Source organism: Syzygium oleosum, unplaced genomic scaffold (assembly GCF_021117445.2).
Source record: "Syzygium oleosum isolate NSW1041296 unplaced genomic scaffold, Sole_v2.1 Sole_v2.07, whole genome shotgun sequence".
Lineage (NCBI taxonomy): Eukaryota > Viridiplantae > Streptophyta > Magnoliopsida > Myrtales > Myrtaceae > Syzygium > Syzygium oleosum.
The window spans coordinates 11,409,618-11,429,537 of NW_026607491.1; the positions used below are offsets into that span (position 1 = coordinate 11,409,618).

General features: G+C 39.8%; 2 protein-coding genes across 4 annotated transcripts; both read left to right on the forward strand.

Annotated features, from left to right (window-relative positions):
* The first annotated feature begins 823 nt into the window (after positions 1–823).
* On the forward strand, positions 824–13,898 carry LOC115685855 (clathrin heavy chain 1). The gene is made up of 30 exons (XM_056313407.1): positions 824–974; positions 1,374–1,578; positions 2,451–2,539; positions 2,665–2,743; positions 2,884–3,011; positions 3,554–3,652; positions 3,747–3,855; positions 4,611–4,690; positions 4,774–5,001; positions 5,118–5,183; positions 6,252–6,368; positions 6,726–6,923; positions 7,080–7,196; positions 7,324–7,383; positions 7,531–7,617; positions 8,102–8,185; positions 8,273–8,407; positions 8,502–8,564; positions 8,655–8,759; positions 8,829–8,941; positions 9,071–9,323; positions 9,415–9,551; positions 9,634–9,912; positions 10,005–11,007; positions 11,241–11,726; positions 11,822–11,992; positions 12,072–12,257; positions 12,679–12,801; positions 13,040–13,150; positions 13,326–13,898. The coding sequence occupies exons 1-30, from the start codon at positions 930–932 to the stop codon at positions 13,485–13,487; spliced, it is 5,118 nt and encodes a 1,705-aa protein (XP_056169382.1). The 5' UTR covers positions 824–929; the 3' UTR covers positions 13,488–13,898.
* Positions 13,899–15,067: 1,169 nt separating this feature from the next.
* Positions 15,068–17,816, forward strand: LOC115670465 (uncharacterized). 3 transcript variants are annotated; one of them, XM_056313408.1, is made up of 2 exons: positions 15,068–15,277; positions 16,814–17,816. In XM_056313408.1, the coding sequence occupies exons 1-2, from the start codon at positions 15,236–15,238 to the stop codon at positions 17,462–17,464; spliced, it is 693 nt and encodes a 230-aa protein (XP_056169383.1). In that variant the 5' UTR covers positions 15,068–15,235; the 3' UTR covers positions 17,465–17,816. The 3 variants fall into 3 exon arrangements, with proteins under 3 accessions (XP_056169383.1, XP_056169384.1, XP_056169385.1); XM_056313409.1 differs by having other exon boundaries at positions 15,069–15,277; positions 16,820–17,816; XM_056313410.1 differs by lacking the exon at positions 15,068–15,277 and adding an exon at positions 15,295–16,734 and having other exon boundaries at positions 16,820–17,816.
* Positions 17,817–19,920: the final 2,104 nt, after the last annotated feature.

A 19,920-nucleotide genomic window follows, 5' to 3' on the forward strand; every position in this document is an offset into this window, starting at 1 on the left:
CGAATGCTGGGGGCTTGGGAACGAGCATTACAGTTTTCGTGTCAAAGCGCAGAGTTTTAAATTCAAGTGTTGATATTTAGTTATATTTTGAAAAATGATTATCGACTTTTTAACAAGGAAAGAAATCATTTTCCCGAATTTATAAACTTAAGTTTTCCGTTGACTTATTTTCCTAAGCGATCCAAAAGCTAGAAATTGAGGAAAATATTTTTTCCGCGAAACAAACGAAGCCTAAGTTTTCAATAAAATTTCCAACCGTTCAATAACTAGATTCGCGATAGTCTTTTTACGGGATAAAACATTTTCTTAAAAAAAAATATAAACAGGATAGTACTAGCACGCTGTGGTAACTCTGATAAATCGAGCAATTCCCGGGTCGATTCCAAGAGCCAATGGGCTTCAAGTTTGAACAAATTTGGGAAAGCTGCAACTCAAACGATAAAGATTCCGGTAAATCTGCCCCCCACACGTAGTAATGGGTACTTTAAAAAAATGGGCCGGATCGGATCGGATCGGGTCGGGTCGGGTATTGACCAAACCCGGAGTCTCCCCTCGGAGCGCGAGAGAACACCACAGCGAGGCTATCATGGCCGAGCTTAAGAGGAACCCAACCCTCCCTCCATTCAAATAATCCCCTCCGATATCCTCCATTTTTACAGTCCAGCCACCATCACTGTTCTCCTTCGCATTCCCCCTCCTCCTTCATAACCTCCTCCTCCCCCCCTCCATCTCTCTCCTCTGCATCGACGCCAGCACAACAGATCTCCCTCCCTCCCTCAGGGTTTCATCGCTGCATCAGATCTGCGCAGCGACTTGAACACCCCCCCCCCCCCCCCCCAACCCCCACCCCCAGCCCTCCCCGCCGCCCCCCGCCGCAGATCTCGCCTGCCTCGGAGCTCCCCTCGGCCCCCCTCCGATCCCTCGCCGCCATGGCCGCGGCCAACGCTCCCATCGCCATGAAGGAGGCTCTCACGGTCAGTTCCGGAGTTTCCCTCCTTCGACATTCCACCCCCCCTGTCTTCTCCTCGTTCCCGATTCCGGCGAGCTCGGCCGATATCGAGCTGGCGCCGATCGTGCCTTTTTTTTTTTTTTTTTTTTCTGGTGCTGAGTTAGTTTGAGTTGGATGTCCGTCGATGCGGATGGACGATCCCCGAATTCCTGTTCGGGGGCTCCGCTAGATCTGCTTGGGGTCGTCTTAGTCGAGATCTGTAGGGAGCGGATTTGGTTTCGAGCCGTGCTCCGGCTTCCCCTGCGATGTTGGACTTGAAATTTGCTGCGATCCTTTTGAAATGTGGGGGGACTTCGTTTTTTCTCCCGCGGTGGATTCGTTGGTTATTGATTGATTGATTCATGCCGTCCGCTCTTGTTTGCAGCTTCCGAGCATTGGCATCAATCCGCAATTCATCACGTTCACCCACGTCACCATGGAGTCGGACAAGTACATATGTGTTCGGGAGACGTCGCCCCAGAACAGCGTGGTCATTATCGATATGAGCATGCCCAATCAACCTCTGAGGAGGCCCATCACTGCAGACTCTGCCCTTATGAACCCTAATTCTAGAATCCTTGCTCTTAAAGGTATGATCTGCCCCGCTCGAGTGGATTATTATCTTTCCGTAGCTTGTTTTCGTGCCACATCTTATGTACATCATTGGAATCTGTCGATCTAGAAGTTTGTTCCCGTTTTTTTTGGTTGTTTACCAGTCTAACCCATGGGATCAGATGCATAATCGATTGACTTCTATGCTAAGACAAAGTTTGCTATCCATTTTGTCCAGCCCAAACCGACCAATACACTAATCAAAATATGTGATCTTGTTAGTGCAGTTCTTTATTCTTGTTCGGCATAGTCTTTGCTGTTAACTATTAATTCTCGGGAGGAAAATGTGGCGCATAAGCGCAATTATAGAATGAGTATTAGCTTCTTTTAAAAAGAAAGCAATGGAGAGAGAATTAGCTAGATGGATCTAAGCGGTTCAAGGTATATCTTATTTGGAAGGCGAAGCATTTTAGAAAAGTTTTAATATTCTCGTGAAAAATATCACTCTTCAAAAAGTACGAAGACAGCTGCTCCCCCCTACCTCTTATCAATGAGAACAGCATGGTTGCGTGGGCTGTGAATTTGAAGTAACAGATGGAAGCTTGTTTCTTTGATAGGTAAAAAGTGACAGGTTGAAAATATCGAGTCAATTTTTTTTCTCAACCCTGTTAATCAAGTGTCACGCTTCGTCCAAAGGCTTATTCCCCTAATAAAAAAAATTTAGCAGCAGTAAATTTGTGATGTAATGTCTGACACCTTCCTTTCTTTTGTTCCTGTAGTAGTTTTGATATGGCTTTTAGCATGATAAAGTGTTTAAACTTGGGAAGCTTTCACAGGCTCGTGATGCCTATTTTGTCCTCTTTTCCTTTTCTGAATGAGTTTTTTAATAAACCATGTTTGTTTCTTGAAGCTCAACTTACGGGAACCACACAAGATCACTTGCAAATATTTAACATTGAGATGAAAGCGAAAATGAAGTCCCATCAAATGCCAGAGCAGGTGAATGCCAAATTTCTGTCTGACCTCTCATCGAAGTTTCACTTTACCATCTGTTTATTTGGTGTTCTGGAGACGAAAATCTTTTCCGGTTACACTAACACTAATTTTCCTTGCTTATGGTATAGGTTGTCTTTTGGAAATGGATTACTCCTAAGATGTTGGGTTTAGTTACACAAACCGCAGTTTATCACTGGTCGATTGAAGGTGAAGTCGGCATACTTACCTTACCTTGCTTGTGCAGATTTTTGGGATTGTTAATGGTTGATTATCGTTAATGCTAATAGCTGTTTCGTTATCTTTAGAACTTTCTTTTCATTTGGTTCTCAAGCACAGCCTGTCTGCAGGTGATTCTGAGCCCGTGAAAATGTTTGAGAGAACGGCTAATCTGGCGAGCAATCAGATTATTAACTACCGTTGTGATCCTTCTGAGAAGTGGTTGGTTTTGATCGGCATTGCTCCAGGCTCCCCGGAGGTACATGAAAATTTTCTACTCAATGATGTCATACATTTGTTTGAAAGGAACGGCAGGCCTAGTTTCTGATGAAAATATTGTAACGTGAGAGATAAAAGGCTTTGTATTTGTCAGTATATAGAATTAACACTGACGATGTTTACCTTAGTTTTGAAGTTTACTGGTCCTATCCCACCTTATGTGCCCTGAAAAGTGTCTCCCTTCCCTTTTGGGGCTATCACAAATCACCATCGTAGCTTGAGGCTCTTCTTTAGCAACTTGTTAAAACCTCATCTTTTCTGTGCTTGGTTAACCTCGGCAGTATATCCTCTTCTTAATATGGCTAGTTTAGGCTCATTGGAATGTGATAAATGAAGTCTTTACATGTTCTTGAGTTCATTTCATTCTCTCAGTTATACAACAGGAACAATCCGGGTCTATCCCACTCAGTGCTGATGTGATTCATAAATATTTGCTAGCCCTTGTATACTTGTTCTGAATGAGATGTTTTAATGTATCTCAATGATCTCTCATTTGGGTATTTGCTGTTTCTTTGTTTATAGAGGCCACAATTGGTCAAGGGGAACATGCAACTTTTCTCCGTGGAGCAGCAGCGTAGTCAAGCTCTTGAAGCGCATGCTGCAGCATTCGCCTCATTCAAAGTGAGACTTTTTTTCTCCATACATGATTTTCATTCCTTTGCATGGCTTTTTAGTTCTAATGTGCAGAATATATCTCCATATTTGGTTTGAACAGGTCCCAGGAAATGAGAATCCTTCTACACTCATAAGCTTTGCAACGAAAACCATTAATGCTGGACAGGTTGCATCAAAGTTACATGTCATTGAACTGGGCGCCCAGCCAGGTGATTACCTGCTCCCTTTTACCCCCTTAATTAAGGCAACTAGACATGAGACGGTTTCATTCATCAGCATTGCGACTTTTCCTTAGCTCATTGTGCTAGAACATTGAGTCTGTTGCAGATTATTGTCAATGGTGCCATGATCATATGAACAAGAACAAAAAATTGGAAAAATATTGGAGCTTTCTTAAACATATATTGGCCCTCAAAATGATTTGGCTGTATCGTGACTAGAAAGGGCGCATATTTGAATCTCTATGACGTGATGGTGTCACAAATAAATTTTAAATAAATGAGGGTAAAAGCGAATTAAATGGATGGATTGGTATAGATGTGGATCTGATGGTTACTGGATGGATAATGAAATGGAAAGATAAAAGTGAATTACAATGGTTTGCTATGCTAGTTTTGAACTATTAGATGAGGATGAACATGGACCTGGATTAACAGTGAGCATTGTCAAGGAGAGTGTGTGAATGTGTATTTTTGTTATCCCTACTTTTTTTATTCGGTAGATTCCCTACTAGATATGATTGCCTGACTGATGGGATATTCGACATGTTGACTTCAGGCTTATGGCAGTAGGAGTTATTTTATGGTCTACTTATTGCGATTCGAAAATGCTTATTGATTCCCACTTATTGGTGTACTTTCTGCATGGGCTCTATTTCCAGTCATGTCAGCTTAATTTAGTGTTCAATTTTTGGATTGTGTTGTGTCCCACTTTGCTCTTATGTTATGATTACTTTTTATATCAGGAAAGCCATCCTTTACAAAAAAGCAAGCGGATCTTTTCTTTCCTCCAGATTTTGCTGATGACTTTCCAGTTGCAATGCAGGTAGAACGATACTAAAACTTGCATCTCATGCTAGACTAACCCGAAACTTTCTTTATCTTAAGTCCTTGTCTATATGATTGCAGATATCTCACCAGTATGGCTTGATATATGTGATTACCAAGCTTGGGCTGTTGTTTGTGTATGACTTGGAGACTGCAACTGCAGTATACAGAAACAGAATAAGTCCAGATCCAATATTTTTGACAGCTGAAGCTTCGTCTATTGGAGGATTTTATGCCATCAATAGACGGGGACAGGTTCTACTTGCTACTGTAAATGAGGCTACTATTGTACCCTTTGTCAGTGGCCAGGTACGAGCATTGACTAGTTTACTTTTTCTATTGTCTTTATTTTCCTTGTTATTCTGGGGTTGAAAATTTATTGTAGGTATTGTCACATCTGGATGTTACCTGGTTATTTTTTGCAGTTAAACAATTTGGAGCTTGCTGTCAATCTTGCCAAAAGAGGAAATCTTCCTGGTGCAGAGCAGCTGGTAAGGCCTTAGTGTTTTTTCCTTTTTCTTGGGTAATTTATTGTAGATTTTGTATTATAAATTTAGTGATGGACTTTACGAATGTTTGGTCACGGATCTTTTCGAAATAACCTCTCTTTACGCGCTTCTTCTGTGAAAGGTCTACATGCGGCTTGTATGTGTACACAATCCATAAAATTTAGGATGTTGCAACACTTCAATTGCGTGAAATGACCTCTCTTTATATGCTTCTTCCATGAAAGGTCGACATGCAGCTTGTATGTGTATACCAACCATAAATTTGAGCATGTTGCTGCACTTCAATTGCATGAAATGATTTGATCATGCAAGGATGAATTTGTTGATTTTTGGTAGCTTGAGCCTAGTTATGGTTTTACAATTATTTACATATTTTTTTCTCTCTCAACAAAACATAGTCTAAGTGCAGTTTTGCCCTGTTATGGTGACTCGTTATTGCTCAGAATTGATCTTTGTCATGCACATGGTTGTCAAGGTCACGTGCCATGGCGTGAAATATGTGATGCTCATTCATTTTATAGAATCTGGAAGTTACACAGAAGATCGTTTTGAAGGTGCTCATCAGAAATATTTATGAAATTGTATAATAAGTTGCCTTTGAAGCTACTAGTCTACCTTCTGCCCTAAAAACTGTGGGTATTACTGCAATATGGAAACAACTCGACCACTGATCATTTAATCCATATATGTGAAACAAAGAAAACGCCAAGCCTCAAGATATCGGTTTTTTTCTTTTTGCTTGAACACTATTAGATGGTGGCTTGCAGTTACAAGCATTCTTTTGTTCCACTGGTTCCCTATGTAGTGTTGAACTCTTCCTTGGTCCCTTCCCTTCACCAGGTGGTGATATGCTTATGTTGCTAATAAGCTGATATAATACTTCTAAAGTTAGTGTTATATTGATAATGATTTATTTTCGAGTAATTTTATAGAATGTTGCATTTTGAAGATTGGCCTTATGCTTAATCATGAGGCCTGCTCAGATCTTAGACTAGTAATTTTGACAACCTTACTTGAAAATAAATCAATCTGCCATTTTTGATAACATAGGTTGTCCAAAGATTCCAAGAACTGTTTGCCCAAACAAAGTACAAAGAAGCTGCTGAGCTTGCTGCTGAGTCTCCACAAGGAATTTTACGCACCCCTGATACAGTTGCCAAGTTTCAGGTATTAATTTTTCAGTTGCCATCAGGTTGGCTAGTGCAACTTGTTAAATGCTTAGCCACAAGGATTAATTTTGTTGTTTTCTGCTTTTGCCACATTTATTTGGAACTTAGCTGTAAACAAAATTTTGTTGCGTGAGTACTTTTTATTGGTAATAGCTATCGGGATCATTTGCAAAAGAGTTTCTTTTACTCACTTGGAGTAAAAGAATTATGTATTAAGGAAAAAAAGTCCAAAATCTTACATATTTGTTGCTTCAATTTGGAAACTTTTGCGTTTATTAGTTGAAGGAAGGGAGCGAATGAGTTGATTCTATACTTAATGTGGTTTTACTTCGAACTGTCTCTCCTCCATATGTAGAGTGTCCCTGTGCAATCTGGGCAGACACCACCGCTGTTGCAGTACTTTGGCACACTTCTTACTAGAGGAAAACTTAATGCATTTGAATCATTGGAACTATCGCGGCTTGTTGTGAACCAAAACAAGAAGAACCTATTGGAGAATTGGCTTGCAGAGGACAAGCTAGAATGCAGCGAGGAACTTGGAGACCTTGTGAAGGTTTGATTTCTAGATTAGTTGGTATTTTCCCTCGTTTTGGTTTTACGTTGTTGGTCTTACGGTTTTAAATTGGATGAAACACTTTTTATTGTAACTTTTAGAGTGAAATTGATATACTTGGCATGAATGTTTGATTGTTCTTTTTCTCTACTGCAGACTGTGGATAATGATCTTGCTTTGAAAATATACATCAAAGCCAGAGCAACTCCTAAAGTTGTTGCAGCTTTTGCTGAGCGGAGAGAGTTTGACAAAATACTGATATACTCCAAGCAGGTAAAGACAGATCGAACATAAAATAGTGTCATCTCTCCATTACATATTACTGCACCTGCAGCCGCTACCAGCAGTGCTGCTGCTGATGCTACTATTGCTATTGACATAATTTATTTTCTTTCTGCAGGTTGGGTATAACCCTGATTATCTGTTTCTCTTGCAAACAATCCTCCGATCAGATGCACAGGTGTGTAAAGAACTTAAGGCCCCAGAATTGTCTTTCCTCTTTTTTGCTCATGCAATGACTTGTGTTTTGACAATTTATGCATATTCCTGTTGGTTTTCCTAGAAATCTTTTACCAGAGCTGGCTGATTTGCTGTGTTTTCATTCCAGGGTGCCTTGAATTTTGCTTTGATGATGTCTCAAATGGAGGGAGGATGTCCAGTTGACTACAATACAATAACAGATCTCTTTCTTCAGGTTTGTTTGTTCAACAACCTAACGGCCCTCTGTGTTCTGAATAAATATCAGTGTCATGTGGTAGCTATTATCTTTTAGGTGCTTGAATTGTTCTTATTTTTCAATTTATAGTTTGCCATCATGTATCATATTTATGACCCCTTTTAACATTTTCAGTTGTAATGGCATGCTGAAATCAGTCAAATAATGGCAAAGAATGATGATGCATCCTGTTAATTGAACAATAGATATAATTTTATCGCTAGATTGAGGGCAAGTTCGAGGACTATAATTAAACTCGTAGCTATAAATCTTCAAGTTCTAGAACTATATTCGGTTCATCACATTGTTGCAGAATATGGTTATCATTGGTTGCTATCGGCTATTATTTTACCAGCATCTGTGAATTTACATCAACAGAGTATCTTGATGTGCAACTTTTTGTGGTTAAGCCAAGGTTGGATTTCTTATTTGGTTGAAAATTTGTGGTACCTCGGTTATGCAGAGAAATTTGATCCGTGAGGCAACAGCCTTTCTGTTAGATGTTTTGAAGCCGAATCTTCCAGAACATGGTTTTCTTCAAACAAAGGTACTGCATCAGTGTCCTCTTATGATTAGCTTCCATTTATATTTTCACATTGTGGCAGTTTGTGAACATTATCTTCAATCTATGTAGGTCCTTGAAATCAATCTGGTCACTTTCCCTAATGTTGCTGATGCAATCTTGGCCAACGGAATGTTTAGCCACTATGATCGTCCTCGGATTGCCCAGCTTTGTGAAAAGGCTGGTCTTTATGTTCGAGCATTGCAAGTAATGTCTCTTTCTAACTTTATGTTGTAACTCTTAAACCTACATCATGGAGCTCAATTGATCTAGAGCATAACTGTACCAATTTTTCTTGCAGCACTATTCAGAACTCCCAGATATCAAACGTGTAATCGTGAATACCCATGCTATCGAGCCACAGGTAATCATGAATAGCCATGCCTCTACTGGTATCTTATGAGATGTTATGTATCTGTAACTGCTACTGATTTTTTTTTTAAGTCTTTTGCAGTCGCTGGTCGAGTTTTTTGGCACCCTCTCACGGGAATGGGCTTTAGAGTGCATGAAGGACCTTTTACTGATTAATCTCCGAGGCAACCTTCAGATAATAGTACAGGTGAGTTGTTGTAGTTTCCTCTTTCGTATTTTACTTGATACAACTATGTGCTAACTTGCAGCTTTATAGGTTGCCAAAGAATACTGTGAGCAGCTGGGTGTTGAGCCCTGCATAAAGCTTTTTGAGCAATTCAAGTCTTATGAAGGACTGTACTTTTTCCTTGGTTCGTACTTGAGTTCCAGGTAACACGCTTGGCTATGACAATTTTCTGTTTGTTTGTTTGTGATACGCTTGAAACATCTTTCTTTTACTTTGTTAGATTGTCTTATTTTGGGAAGAACGATTTGGTAATTAATCCTTTGCATTTACAGTGAGGATCCTGATATTCATTTCAAATATATTGAGGCTGCTGCTAAAACTGGTCAAATTAAAGAGGTTGAACGAGTGACCAGAGAATCAAACTTCTATGACGCAGAAAAGACAAAGAACTTCTTAATGGAGGCCAAGCTTCCAGATGCACGGCCCCTTATCAATGTCTGTGATCGATTTGGGTTTGTGCCTGATCTCACTCACTACCTTTATACCAACAACATGCTCCGTTATATTGAAGGTTATGTCCAGAAGGTATGGTATTATGAACATTGGAAGTTGAAACTGTTTTATCTAGTCGGTGCTTTTTTCAGGTTAACTAATGGGAGAAGTTCATCTCTTTCAGGTGAACCCTGGGAACACTCCCTTAGTAGTGGGACAGTTGCTAGATGACGAGTGTCCAGAAGACTTTATCAAAGGCTTGATTCTGTCTGTTCGTTCTCTGCTTCCGGTGGAGCCCCTTGTGGAGGAATGTGAAAAAAGGTTATACTCAATTTTTTCCTTTGTTCTTATTCTCTGCCCCTTCTTTTAGCTTCGTAGTATCCTCACTATTTTGTATCTTCAGGAATCGTCTGCGGTTACTTACTCAATTCCTGGAGCATCTTGTGAGTGAGGGAAGCCAAGATGTACATGTCCATAATGCCCTGGGTAAAATAATTATAGACAGCAACAACAATCCAGAACACTTCCTCACCACCAACCCATACTATGATTCCCGTGTAGTGGGTAAATACTGTGAAAAACGCGATCCCACTCTAGCAGTTGTAGCTTACCGGAGAGGCCAATGTGATGAGGAGCTTATCAATGTAACTAACAAGAACTCTTTGTTCAAGTTACAAGCCAGGTCTGTGGTTTCTTCAATTAATGGAACTTTGGCTTGAAATGAATTCTCTAGATCGTTGAAGTTTGTTTACGCATTGTTATGTTGAATGACAGGTATGTTGTTGAGAGAATGGATGGTGATCTGTGGGAGAAGGTTCTAAACCCTGAGAATGAATATAGGAGACAGCTGATTGATCAGGTTGTATCTACAGCATTGCCTGAAAGCAAAAGTCCAGAGCAAGTGTCTGCAGCTGTTAAAGCCTTCATGACAGCTGATCTTCCACATGAACTGATTGAGCTCTTGGAGAAAATTGTCCTGCAGAACTCTGCATTCAGTGGGAACTTTAACCTACAGAACCTGCTTATCCTTACTGCGATTAAGGCGGACCCTTCAAGAGTTATGGATTATGTCAATAGACTTGATAACTTTGATGGACCTGCTGTTGGAGAAGTCGCTGTGGAAGCCCAACTATATGAGGAAGCCTTTGCAATTTTCAAAAAGTTCAACATGAATGTTCAGGCTGTTAATGTCTTACTGGACAATATTAGAAGCATTGATCGAGCTGTGGAGTTTGCATTCAGGGTTGAAGAAGATGCTGTCTGGAGCCAGGTAGCTAAGGCTCAGTTGAGGGAGGGTCTGGTGAGTGATGCAATTGAGTCGTTCATTCGGGCAGATGATGCGACTCAATTTTTGGATGTTATTCAAGCTGCTGGGAATGCAAATGTCTACCATGACTTGGTGAAATACCTTTTAATGGTTAGGCAGAAGGCAAAAGAGCCAAAAGTGGACAGTGAACTTATCTATGCGTATGCAAAGATTGATAGATTGGGTGAAATTGAAGAATTTATTCTCATGCCTAATGTGGCCAATCTGCAAAATGTTGGTGATCGCCTCTTTGATGAAGCCTTATATGAGGCTGCTAAGATCATATTTGCTTTTATCTCTAACTGGGCCAAGTTGGCATGCACACTGGTGAAGCTGAAACAATTCCAAGGTGCTGTTGATGCAGCACGAAAAGCCAACAGTGCAAAGACATGGAAGGAAGTTTGTTTTGCTTGTGTTGATGCTGAGGAGTTCCGCTTAGCTCAAATATGTGGTTTGAACATCATTGTCCAGGTGAGTTGTGGGTGTTTATGTGACTTTATTTTGATTCTGGTGGACACACTTCTGTTTTAACATTTAAATATAGCTATAGCCAGTTGACCTTTTGAGAAATTATACTTGGACTGGGTGTGAGAAGTAGATTTTCTTTTTTTCCTATGTGTAGGTGTTATTCGTAGATTTCGTAGGTATCGAGTGACAAGACCTCTCTTTAGCAACTCTTGATCTCACTCTTCTGAAAATTGTAGGTGGATGACCTGGAAGAAGTCAGCGAATACTATCAGAACAGAGGATGCTTTAATGAGCTTATCTCACTCATGGAGAGTGGTTTGGGGCTGGAACGTGCACATATGGGCATTTTCACTGAATTGGGAGTTCTTTATGCTAGATACCGTCCTGAGAAGCTTATGGAGCACATCAAGCTCTTCTCAACACGTCTCAACATTCCAAAGCTTATCAGAGCTTGTGATGAGCAACAACATTGGAAGGAGCTTACCTATTTGTACATTCTATATGATGAGTTTGATAATGCTGCAACTACCATAATGAACCACTCCCCAGAAGCATGGGAACACATGCAATTTAAAGATGTTATTGTCAAAGTTGCTAATGTTGAACTCTACTACAAGGCTGTGCACTTCTACTTGCAAGAACATCCAGAACAGATAAATGATGTTCTAAATGTGCTTGCACTGCGAGTGGACCATACACGTGTTGTTGACATCATGCGAAAGGTTTTAGCTTATTCTTTAATATTGCTTTATGACATCAAATTGTCTTTCTTCTAATATTAACTTTAAGAGGGGATCTGCAAAATTGTGAATTTCAGGCTGGTCACCTGCGTCTTGTGAAGCCATACATGGTTGCAGTTCAAAGCAATAATGTGTCTGCTGTGAATGAGGCTTTGAATGAGATTTATGTGGAAGAGGAAGACTACGATCGACTACGTGAATCTATTGATTTGCATGATAACTTTGATATGATAGGCTTGGCTCAGAAGGTGAGATGCAGTTGGTTTGCTTTGTTTCTTTTATTTCCTGACGCAACCTCAATCTCATTGTGCTGTTGCACGTGAGCAGATTGAGAAGCACGAACTTCTTGAAATGAGAAGAGTTGCTGCTTATATTTACAAGAAGGCTGGCCGATGGAAGCAGTCAATTGCACTTTCCAAGAAAGACAATCTTTTCAAAGATGCAATGGAGACAGCTTCTCAGTCTGGTGAACGTGAACTTGCTGAAGAGTTGCTTGTTTATTTCATAGAAAAGGTATGCTATGAGTGATTGGTGATGTTCTAGCCAAACTATGTTGCAGATAAGAACATCATAGTTCTTCGGATACAGAAAAGTTTTATGCTTATGGTTGCCTGTGACACTATACTTTTGGTGGAGTTGACTAAATCTCTCGTTAATGTATCAGATGAGGTTACTGGGCTTTCTCCTTCATTGCTTTTGGTGTCTGCAAATTGAGGTTTAAGGGTTTTGCATAGAGAATTAGTTCAGCTGGTTTTGTTAAAATGGCTAGAGTTTAGATATCGATAAATTGAATGAAACTTTTGGCTTTTCACAGTAGTTCTTGGAGTTCTGCTGTTACCTTTTCTTTCAAATACCCAATTGCATCGACATTCATGGACTCTTGATACTTTTGTTGTTTGGAGTTGTAATCCTTCGCCATTATGTGCTTTTGCAGGGGAAGAAAGAATGCTTTGCATCTTGCCTATTTGTGTGCTATGATTTGATTCGAGCAGATATTGCTCTTGAGCTAGCTTGGATGAACAATATGATTGACTTTGCCTTCCCATATCTCCTCCAGGTAATTACTTCCCGCTTTGTAAATACTAATGCTTATTGAACATTTTGCTATCTCCTGCTTCCAAGAACATTGTTGGAGTGTAATTTAAATCACTATTCTGAAATTATGTACTTTTCAAACCATTTGTAAGGTATACATGTGCTTTTCTATTAATTTGATTGCTCATTAGGCACAAACCAAGAATGATTGACCATTTTTGTCTTTGATTGTTTTTAACCTTGGTTCATTTTTTTTCCAGTTTATCCGTGAATACACGGGCAAAGTTGATGAGCTAGTAAAAGACAGAATTGAAGCTCAAAATGAGGTTAAGGCAAAAGAGAAGGAAGAGAAGGACGTGATCGCACAGCAGGTAATCTGTGCTGAAATTCTTATAGTTTGTTGAATTGCTGAATTTCTCTCTCAAAGTTTTCTACACTCTTTGCCGATATCATCTTGATAATACAGCTTTACTCCTTTCTCAAACAATTTCATACTTGCCTTTGTTTTTCTGTTTACCTTTTCATATATTCTTATGTTTTCTGCAGAATATGTATGCCCAACTGCTGCCTCTCGCTCTGCCTGCACCGCCAATGCCGGGCATGGGAGGACCAGGAATGGGGGGAGGCTTTGCCCCACCTCCACCCATGGGTGGAATGGGAATGCCTCCAATGCCACCTTTTGGCATGCCACCCATGGGCAGTTATTGAGTTTTGAGGAACATTGCAGATTTTTCAGGAATTAAGAGCAGGATAGCAGTTTGAGTTCTTCATTGACGTGTGTGGCTGAGGGTAAATTTTCTTATTCATTTTTGCAGAAAGGGTCAAGGTTTCTTTGAAATAATTGCTTTTGCTTTCAAAAAGGTGTGTCTATTATTAGCTGTTGATAATTTTTTTTGGGTGGGTGGGATAGAACTAGAAGACAGCATTCTTTTGGGCCTATTGTAGAGGCCCAGCCGAGGGGTTTCTTGTATTATAAAACTAATTTCGTTTCATTGTGTATCCACGACCGAGAGAATCACATGAATTCTATGTTCTGGGGGCGAACTTTTTGGATGAAATTCTTTGACCGGTTCACTTGAAAAATGTCATTCAAGTGTTCCGGAAATTGTCTTTTGGCTTTGTGGAAGCGAGTTATTGCATGAATCTGTGTGTTTCTTCTTCCCCTTTCGAGTATGAATCTGGAATGAGTTGCATTTCACCAAAATTACTTTGGTGCTTTAGCGCTGGCTCTATTGTCGCCATTTTTGTTGCCTCCACTATCACTGGCACACGAGAACATAATTGGGTATAAGTTGAGTTGAGTTGGTAAATCTGTCGAGCTTTATCTGCCTCCTATGTTAGATGTTCAGAACTCGACTCGAGCACGATGGAGTATTATTTTATCTACCCGAGCTCAGCTCGATTAGAAAATCGAGACATGCGAGCTCTATGAGACTCAAGTTGATTGCGATTAACTAATGAACAATTGAATATTATCTATTTTTAGATATATTGTGATTTTTTTATAATTATTACATATTTTGTAAAAGAATAATGAAAACTCGATTGCCATTGCGAGCATATCGAGATGAGCATCGACAAGCTCGACTCGGCAATATACTCGAGCTTGACTCAAAAAAAGCGAGACTATCTTGAGTAGTCATCGAGCTAAAGTTGGAATTACTTACGAGTAAATTGGTCCACTTTCACCTCCTGTGCTGAATAAGATGGAGAGCTCGAGATTTGAGGCTTCATACATTGTGTGGCTATAAATGCCTAGACGTGTTATTTTGAATAGGATATTTACTAATGATAGCTTAGAAATTGGCATGTTCTTTTTTTTTTTTTCATATAAAAATGGCATAGGTGAATGTTAATGCTTAAAATTATATACTGGAGTTCCATTCGAATTATTTTCATTCATATCTTTCTTTTCATTTGCAAGATAATACGTATTACTCTTTGTCATAAATAATGATAATATAATAATTACCACCATTGAAAAATGTGATTTCTATAAGAGGCTCAAGATTATGACATATGATTCTTACACGTGAATATTTTATCGGTAGTTTATCGAGTAACATAAACACGTCGTGATCTAAAGATCACTCGTAAGAATTTTCAAATGGAACCGACATATAACATCGTATTAGATCACTCTTTCGACTGAAATTCAGAAAAAAAGAATAATGATCCTAATTTGTGTCCATCAAACAAATGTATAAAACAAAACTCTTCTCGCAGAAAAAAAGAAAAAGAAAAGAAAAAGGAGGCCGAGGTGTCAGCAAGGCGCGGTATCCATCCGGGGCAATATCTCAAGCCTGTCGTCTCCTACAATCCCTGTGGATCATCCAGTCCACGGAGACGGAAACTCCACTACCGCCACAAACAACCCCCTCACACGCAGCTTCTCTCTCTCTCTCTCTCTCTCTCTCTCTGCGTCCCATGGTTCGACCGTAGAACAACGACAACCTATGGCCGTTTGCTTGAACTCAGTCTTGGGTTTCGGCTCCAAGGTAAAGATACAACCGACGCTCGCTTGCTTCTTGACATGGGTTTCTGCTCCCATGAGCTTGTCTTCATTGTCTTGGATGGGAACACCCATTTAGCCGCTTCTTGATTCTTTGCTTCAGCGAGTTGAAAGACTGGATTTTTATTATCTTCTGCACTGTAGATTGTCTTGATGTGAGCGAGTTTGTTCTGCTCCTGTTATTTCCGTATTCAAGTCTTGGTAGAAATACGTGTTTCATCTGGTTGCTTCTCTTCCGTCGTGATCTTGCGGTACTTTTACGGCGGGCATTTCAATTTAGGCTTTAACTCATTCAGGGTGGAGCAAGACCCACCAGAGCTTTGTAATATATTGACAACGTGGGAAACAAAGGATGAAACTTTTCGTTGATGAACTAAACCTCCTCGTGATATCGAAATCTTCATAATAGCCATATTTCTCAAAACGAGATGGAATTATATATCCTTATATTAGGCAGCAAGTTTGCCGTATTTATTTATGATGGTTACGTGTTGCAGCTTAAGAAGATGAAGTATTGCTTAGAAATTCTTTAAACTTGTGGTGTTGAGTGTTCGATGTTTAAGGACTTCAATCCAACAGCATCAGCAGACACGCAGACATGCTTAACTGTTGTTAATTTAGCACATTTGCATCACTCAAATTATTTTGGTGCATGAAAGAGTGGCTGCGTTCAATGATTGTATCAAATTATTTTGCTGCAAATGAATCAAGATGATCTTTGCGCTCGAGTTCCTATTTAACTAAGTTGAAGATTTGAAGTGTTGGGAATTATTAAAGTAAACTTGTCTGGGAGTTGAGCTGCAGCATTTGAAACACTATGGTGGTTGAGATCAAAAAACACAAGAAGAAATATGCTTGGATCAATACAATTCTGTCCTTATAAGAAATAGCAGGCACGCTAGAGAGTAATGATCTGAAAACAGAGTTCTCATGTGACAAGATAGTGCTCAACTTAGGGGAGTCAATGGTCTGTCCTGCCTGTGCTTTAATGGAAAAGATGCTTATAACTGTAACTGGAGAAAATGATTGATGTACTTTGAAAACTTTGGATCCTCCAAATATATTAATTCTTCTTCTGTAAATCCTTGGAACCATATAAAAATTATTCAAATGAAACCAGGTCATCAGACACATATCGAATTACTTCCTGTAGATCTCTATCTTGCCACATTTACATAAGATTAGATGTTTCACTGGAATCTTATAGGAGTCATGCCTTTCTTTCAGAAGTTTATGCTCTCTATTAAAATTCTATCCCTTCCCCACAACCTAGTTTACAGCTAATCGTTAAGTTTGCTGCCGTTACACGTTCTTGTTCTTGAAGAGCTTTGATGATAGACAATTCATAGCTTCAGCTGGCTATAGTGGACTTCCATGAGGGGCTTCCTGAAGTAGTGGCATGAATCAGATGCAGTTGCACTGAAACTTTTAAGCTAATTACATGTATAGATCATGTGATTTGGCAAATTCCACTTTCTGTCTTTACCCTGAGTTCTTGAATATGATGGAAGTTTCTCAAAAGGTGCAGGTAAGGAGCCGGCAGGTGTCTACATCTTATCTGAAAGGTTCTGAATTCAAGCAAAACAGCTTTCTCTTCCATTTGAGTATGCCTCGCTTAGGCAGAGCACGTCGGGAATTGCATCTTTCAGTTGCAGAGAGTGACCAATTTTCCATAGACTCTGCAGTTAGGAATTCTGGCGATGCTGCAAAATCAGTTTCTGAAATTGGTGTTGAGAGCTCCAGGGATTTTACATCCGTAACTTCCAATGGACCAGTCCCTAATTCAATTCCAGACCAAAATCAGTCACTGAATGCCAAGTCGCAATCTACACCAAAAAGATCGTCCTTAACTGCGCGAGAGAGACTGAGGGCAGCCCGAGTTCGGAGCCGATACTCAGAAGCAAAGACATCTAAATCAGAAATGGGTAGCAAAGTATTGGATGCTCTCAAAGAGAGTGATCGTGGGAAGAGGAGATCCGGGCTTCCGGAAGCCCCTACTAACATGTTTGACGACAGCAAGCGTGGAATGCCAAAGGAGGGATTCACATTCGAGTTTCCAGGTGGTGTTGATTTGTTTTTCATCGTCTTATCGTTTGTGCTTATCAGCACAGTGATGTTCGCAACGACTTACCTTGTGTGGAAAGTCGGTGCCATCCATTTTAACGAGTACTAAGGTGGCGGAAAATAGGATTTTGGATTTGTGAGCACATGGAAGTGGAGAACTATCCCAGTTGTAGGCACTTGAAATGCTCTTCCATGGATTGAGCATTCCTACTTATGGATGAGAAGAAATTGTTGGGTTCAACCTTATGCAGCTTCTGCTATGTAGATTAATGCATTTAAATTACCAACTTGAATCTAGAGGAATAGAGAAAACTTAGCTGTATCTTTCAAAAAGTTTGAATGTGCTCCTAGTCTATTCTTTTTCTGGTTCTGTGTTGTGATGTATCAATGATGATCTCTTCTGGAATGAGGTCAGCAAGTGTTGTATTGACAATGCCTTTAGCTGCTCTTTCTTTGTGGAACTCGAGGTATGACAGGCTATGTTGTCCTTCTTAGTCGTAATAAGTTAGGTAGGTGCTTATGGATGCTGAATCGAAGTGGGTTTTTGTACGTATATATTTGAATTAGAGCAGGCATTACAATCTGAAGTAGCTCAAGTAGACAGTGGCGCATGTGCTAGAGAGGCTCAGATAAGATGATGATGAAGCCCCTCCTGATCTGGTTTGATTCAAATTTTTGCCCTAGTGGAATCAGATAACATGAATAACAATGCCACTTGGGTCTTTGGAAGAACACTAAATGTAGTTGCTTTTCTATGAATACTTGGATGCTTATAATACACTCGAATAAATTGGATGCTCTCTTCCAGTCTTTGAGCTGTTGCTCTGGTTGTGAAGAGTAGATTGTCTGCCGATACGAGATTGAAGAGTTTAGGTATGTTACATTTAAGCGAAAACTAATTTGGAAGATTTGGGGGATCAAGTTTGATTGATTAATCGACTGTCTTGATCTCTGCCTTTAGCTTATTTCCCGTGTAGCTACCCCACTGACATTTCACATTAACGAATAAACAATTGTTTACCCCTCAAAAGGTTCCTCTTGCATGGTGCAACTTGTTTTTCTTGCTGTTTGTTTATGTGGGGTTTGCAACATTTCCGGGCATTGACATCTCACTTGTTCTCGTACAAATTTCTGGCCACAAAACCAATCTTGCCCATCTGTAATGTACCATGAACCATTTAAATGCTCATCAAGAATATGTTCCTGTTGAAATCATCAAGAAAGAAATGATTCTTGAACAAATCCTGATTCATGAGATTGTATCAAGGAGACCCAGCAAATGGTTCCTTCGTAAACCCAGTCTATGTTATGAGGGATAATGACACAAATAGTCCTTGAATTTTGACCTAATGTGCAATTTGATCCCTGAACTTTTAATTTATTCAATGTAATCTCTGAACTTTAACATAATGTTCAATTTGGTCAATGAACTTTTAATTTGTTCAATGTGGTCCCTGAACTTTTAATATGTGTTCAATTTAGTTCCTGAACTATATGAAAATGTTCAATATAGTCCCTGCACTTGAATTAATGGAATGACTATATTGAACATTTTCAAATAGTTCAAGGACTAAATTGAACACATATTAAAAGTTCAGGGACCACATTGAGCAAATCAAAAGTTCAAGGACCAAATTGAACATTAGGTTAAAGTTCAGGGACTACATTGAACAAATTAAAAATTCAGGGATCAAATTGCACATTGGGTCAAAGTTCAGGGACTATTTGTGTCATTTTCCAATGTTACGATGGATGAGCCAGAGCCAATCATCTCTTTAATCAATTTGGGACCCAAAGGGAAGCTGCACCGCGGGACTCCCAGACAAGTGGGATTCACAAGAATAAGAAAAAGGCAAGAAAAGAGAGAAAATATGGTCACCACAAATCATGAAAGAGATCGGGAAAACTTCAGAGTTGAGTGGGGTTTTGATTTGAGGTCATATCAATCGTTAAAAGTCACTCTTTATGGTGATCTACAATGTATTTGCGTGTACCGTCATGACCCTACCCAGTGACTGACCTGTTGTTATCATTGAGGCTCTGTTTGTTTTGTTGCGAAGGACTCTCTTGACCCCTGCATTTACATGATAGTGGACGATGAGTTAAAAAACAGGAACTAAAAGATAGCATTGGGTGGGTCACGAAGGGGCAAACCTTTTCTCACGCAACCGACGAATCAAGTAAGATCAACATGATCCAATGATTCTCAATCAGTATATATCCTCGTGACTCATGAAGAGCAATATGAAGTCCGAGGTGAAGATGTCTTCACAAGAAAAAGAAAGAAGGGTGTGTTGCTGAACATACTGAGACAATCCCACCCGAAGCTTCACAATTATTAAGAGAGAAAGGAATGAGGCACATGTAAAATGAGCTCTCTTTGATTGATGCGCTTTGCATATCGTTGTGGCCGAACTACTCTCCACAAGTGCTTGAAGTTGTATAATTTAGACTGAAAAAGAATTGCGGCAAAAGCTGCAGGGTCCACCAGGCCGACCACTAGTACTGGTCAACAATAAAACGAGAAGGTAAAGAAAAAAGATGTCATTTTGAGGTAATTTGGAA

Bases quoted from the DNA above. Each gene is read 5' to 3' on its own strand.
- LOC115670465 (XM_056313408.1), top strand. From the start codon at position 15,236: ATGGCCGTTTGCTTGAACTCAGTCTTGGGTTTCGGCTCCAAG. The intron at 15,278-16,813 runs GTAAAGATACAA...GTTTCTCAAAAG, and splicing joins TCTTGGGTTTCGGCTCCAAG to GTGCAGGTAAGGAGCCGGCA.
- LOC115685855 (XM_056313407.1), top strand. From the start codon at position 930: ATGGCCGCGGCCAACGCTCCCATCGCCATGAAGGAGGCTCTCACG. The intron at 4,691-4,773 runs GTAGAACGATAC...ATATGATTGCAG, and splicing joins ACTTTCCAGTTGCAATGCAG to ATATCTCACCAGTATGGCTT. The intron at 8,565-8,654 runs GTAATCATGAAT...AGTCTTTTGCAG, and splicing joins CCCATGCTATCGAGCCACAG to TCGCTGGTCGAGTTTTTTGG.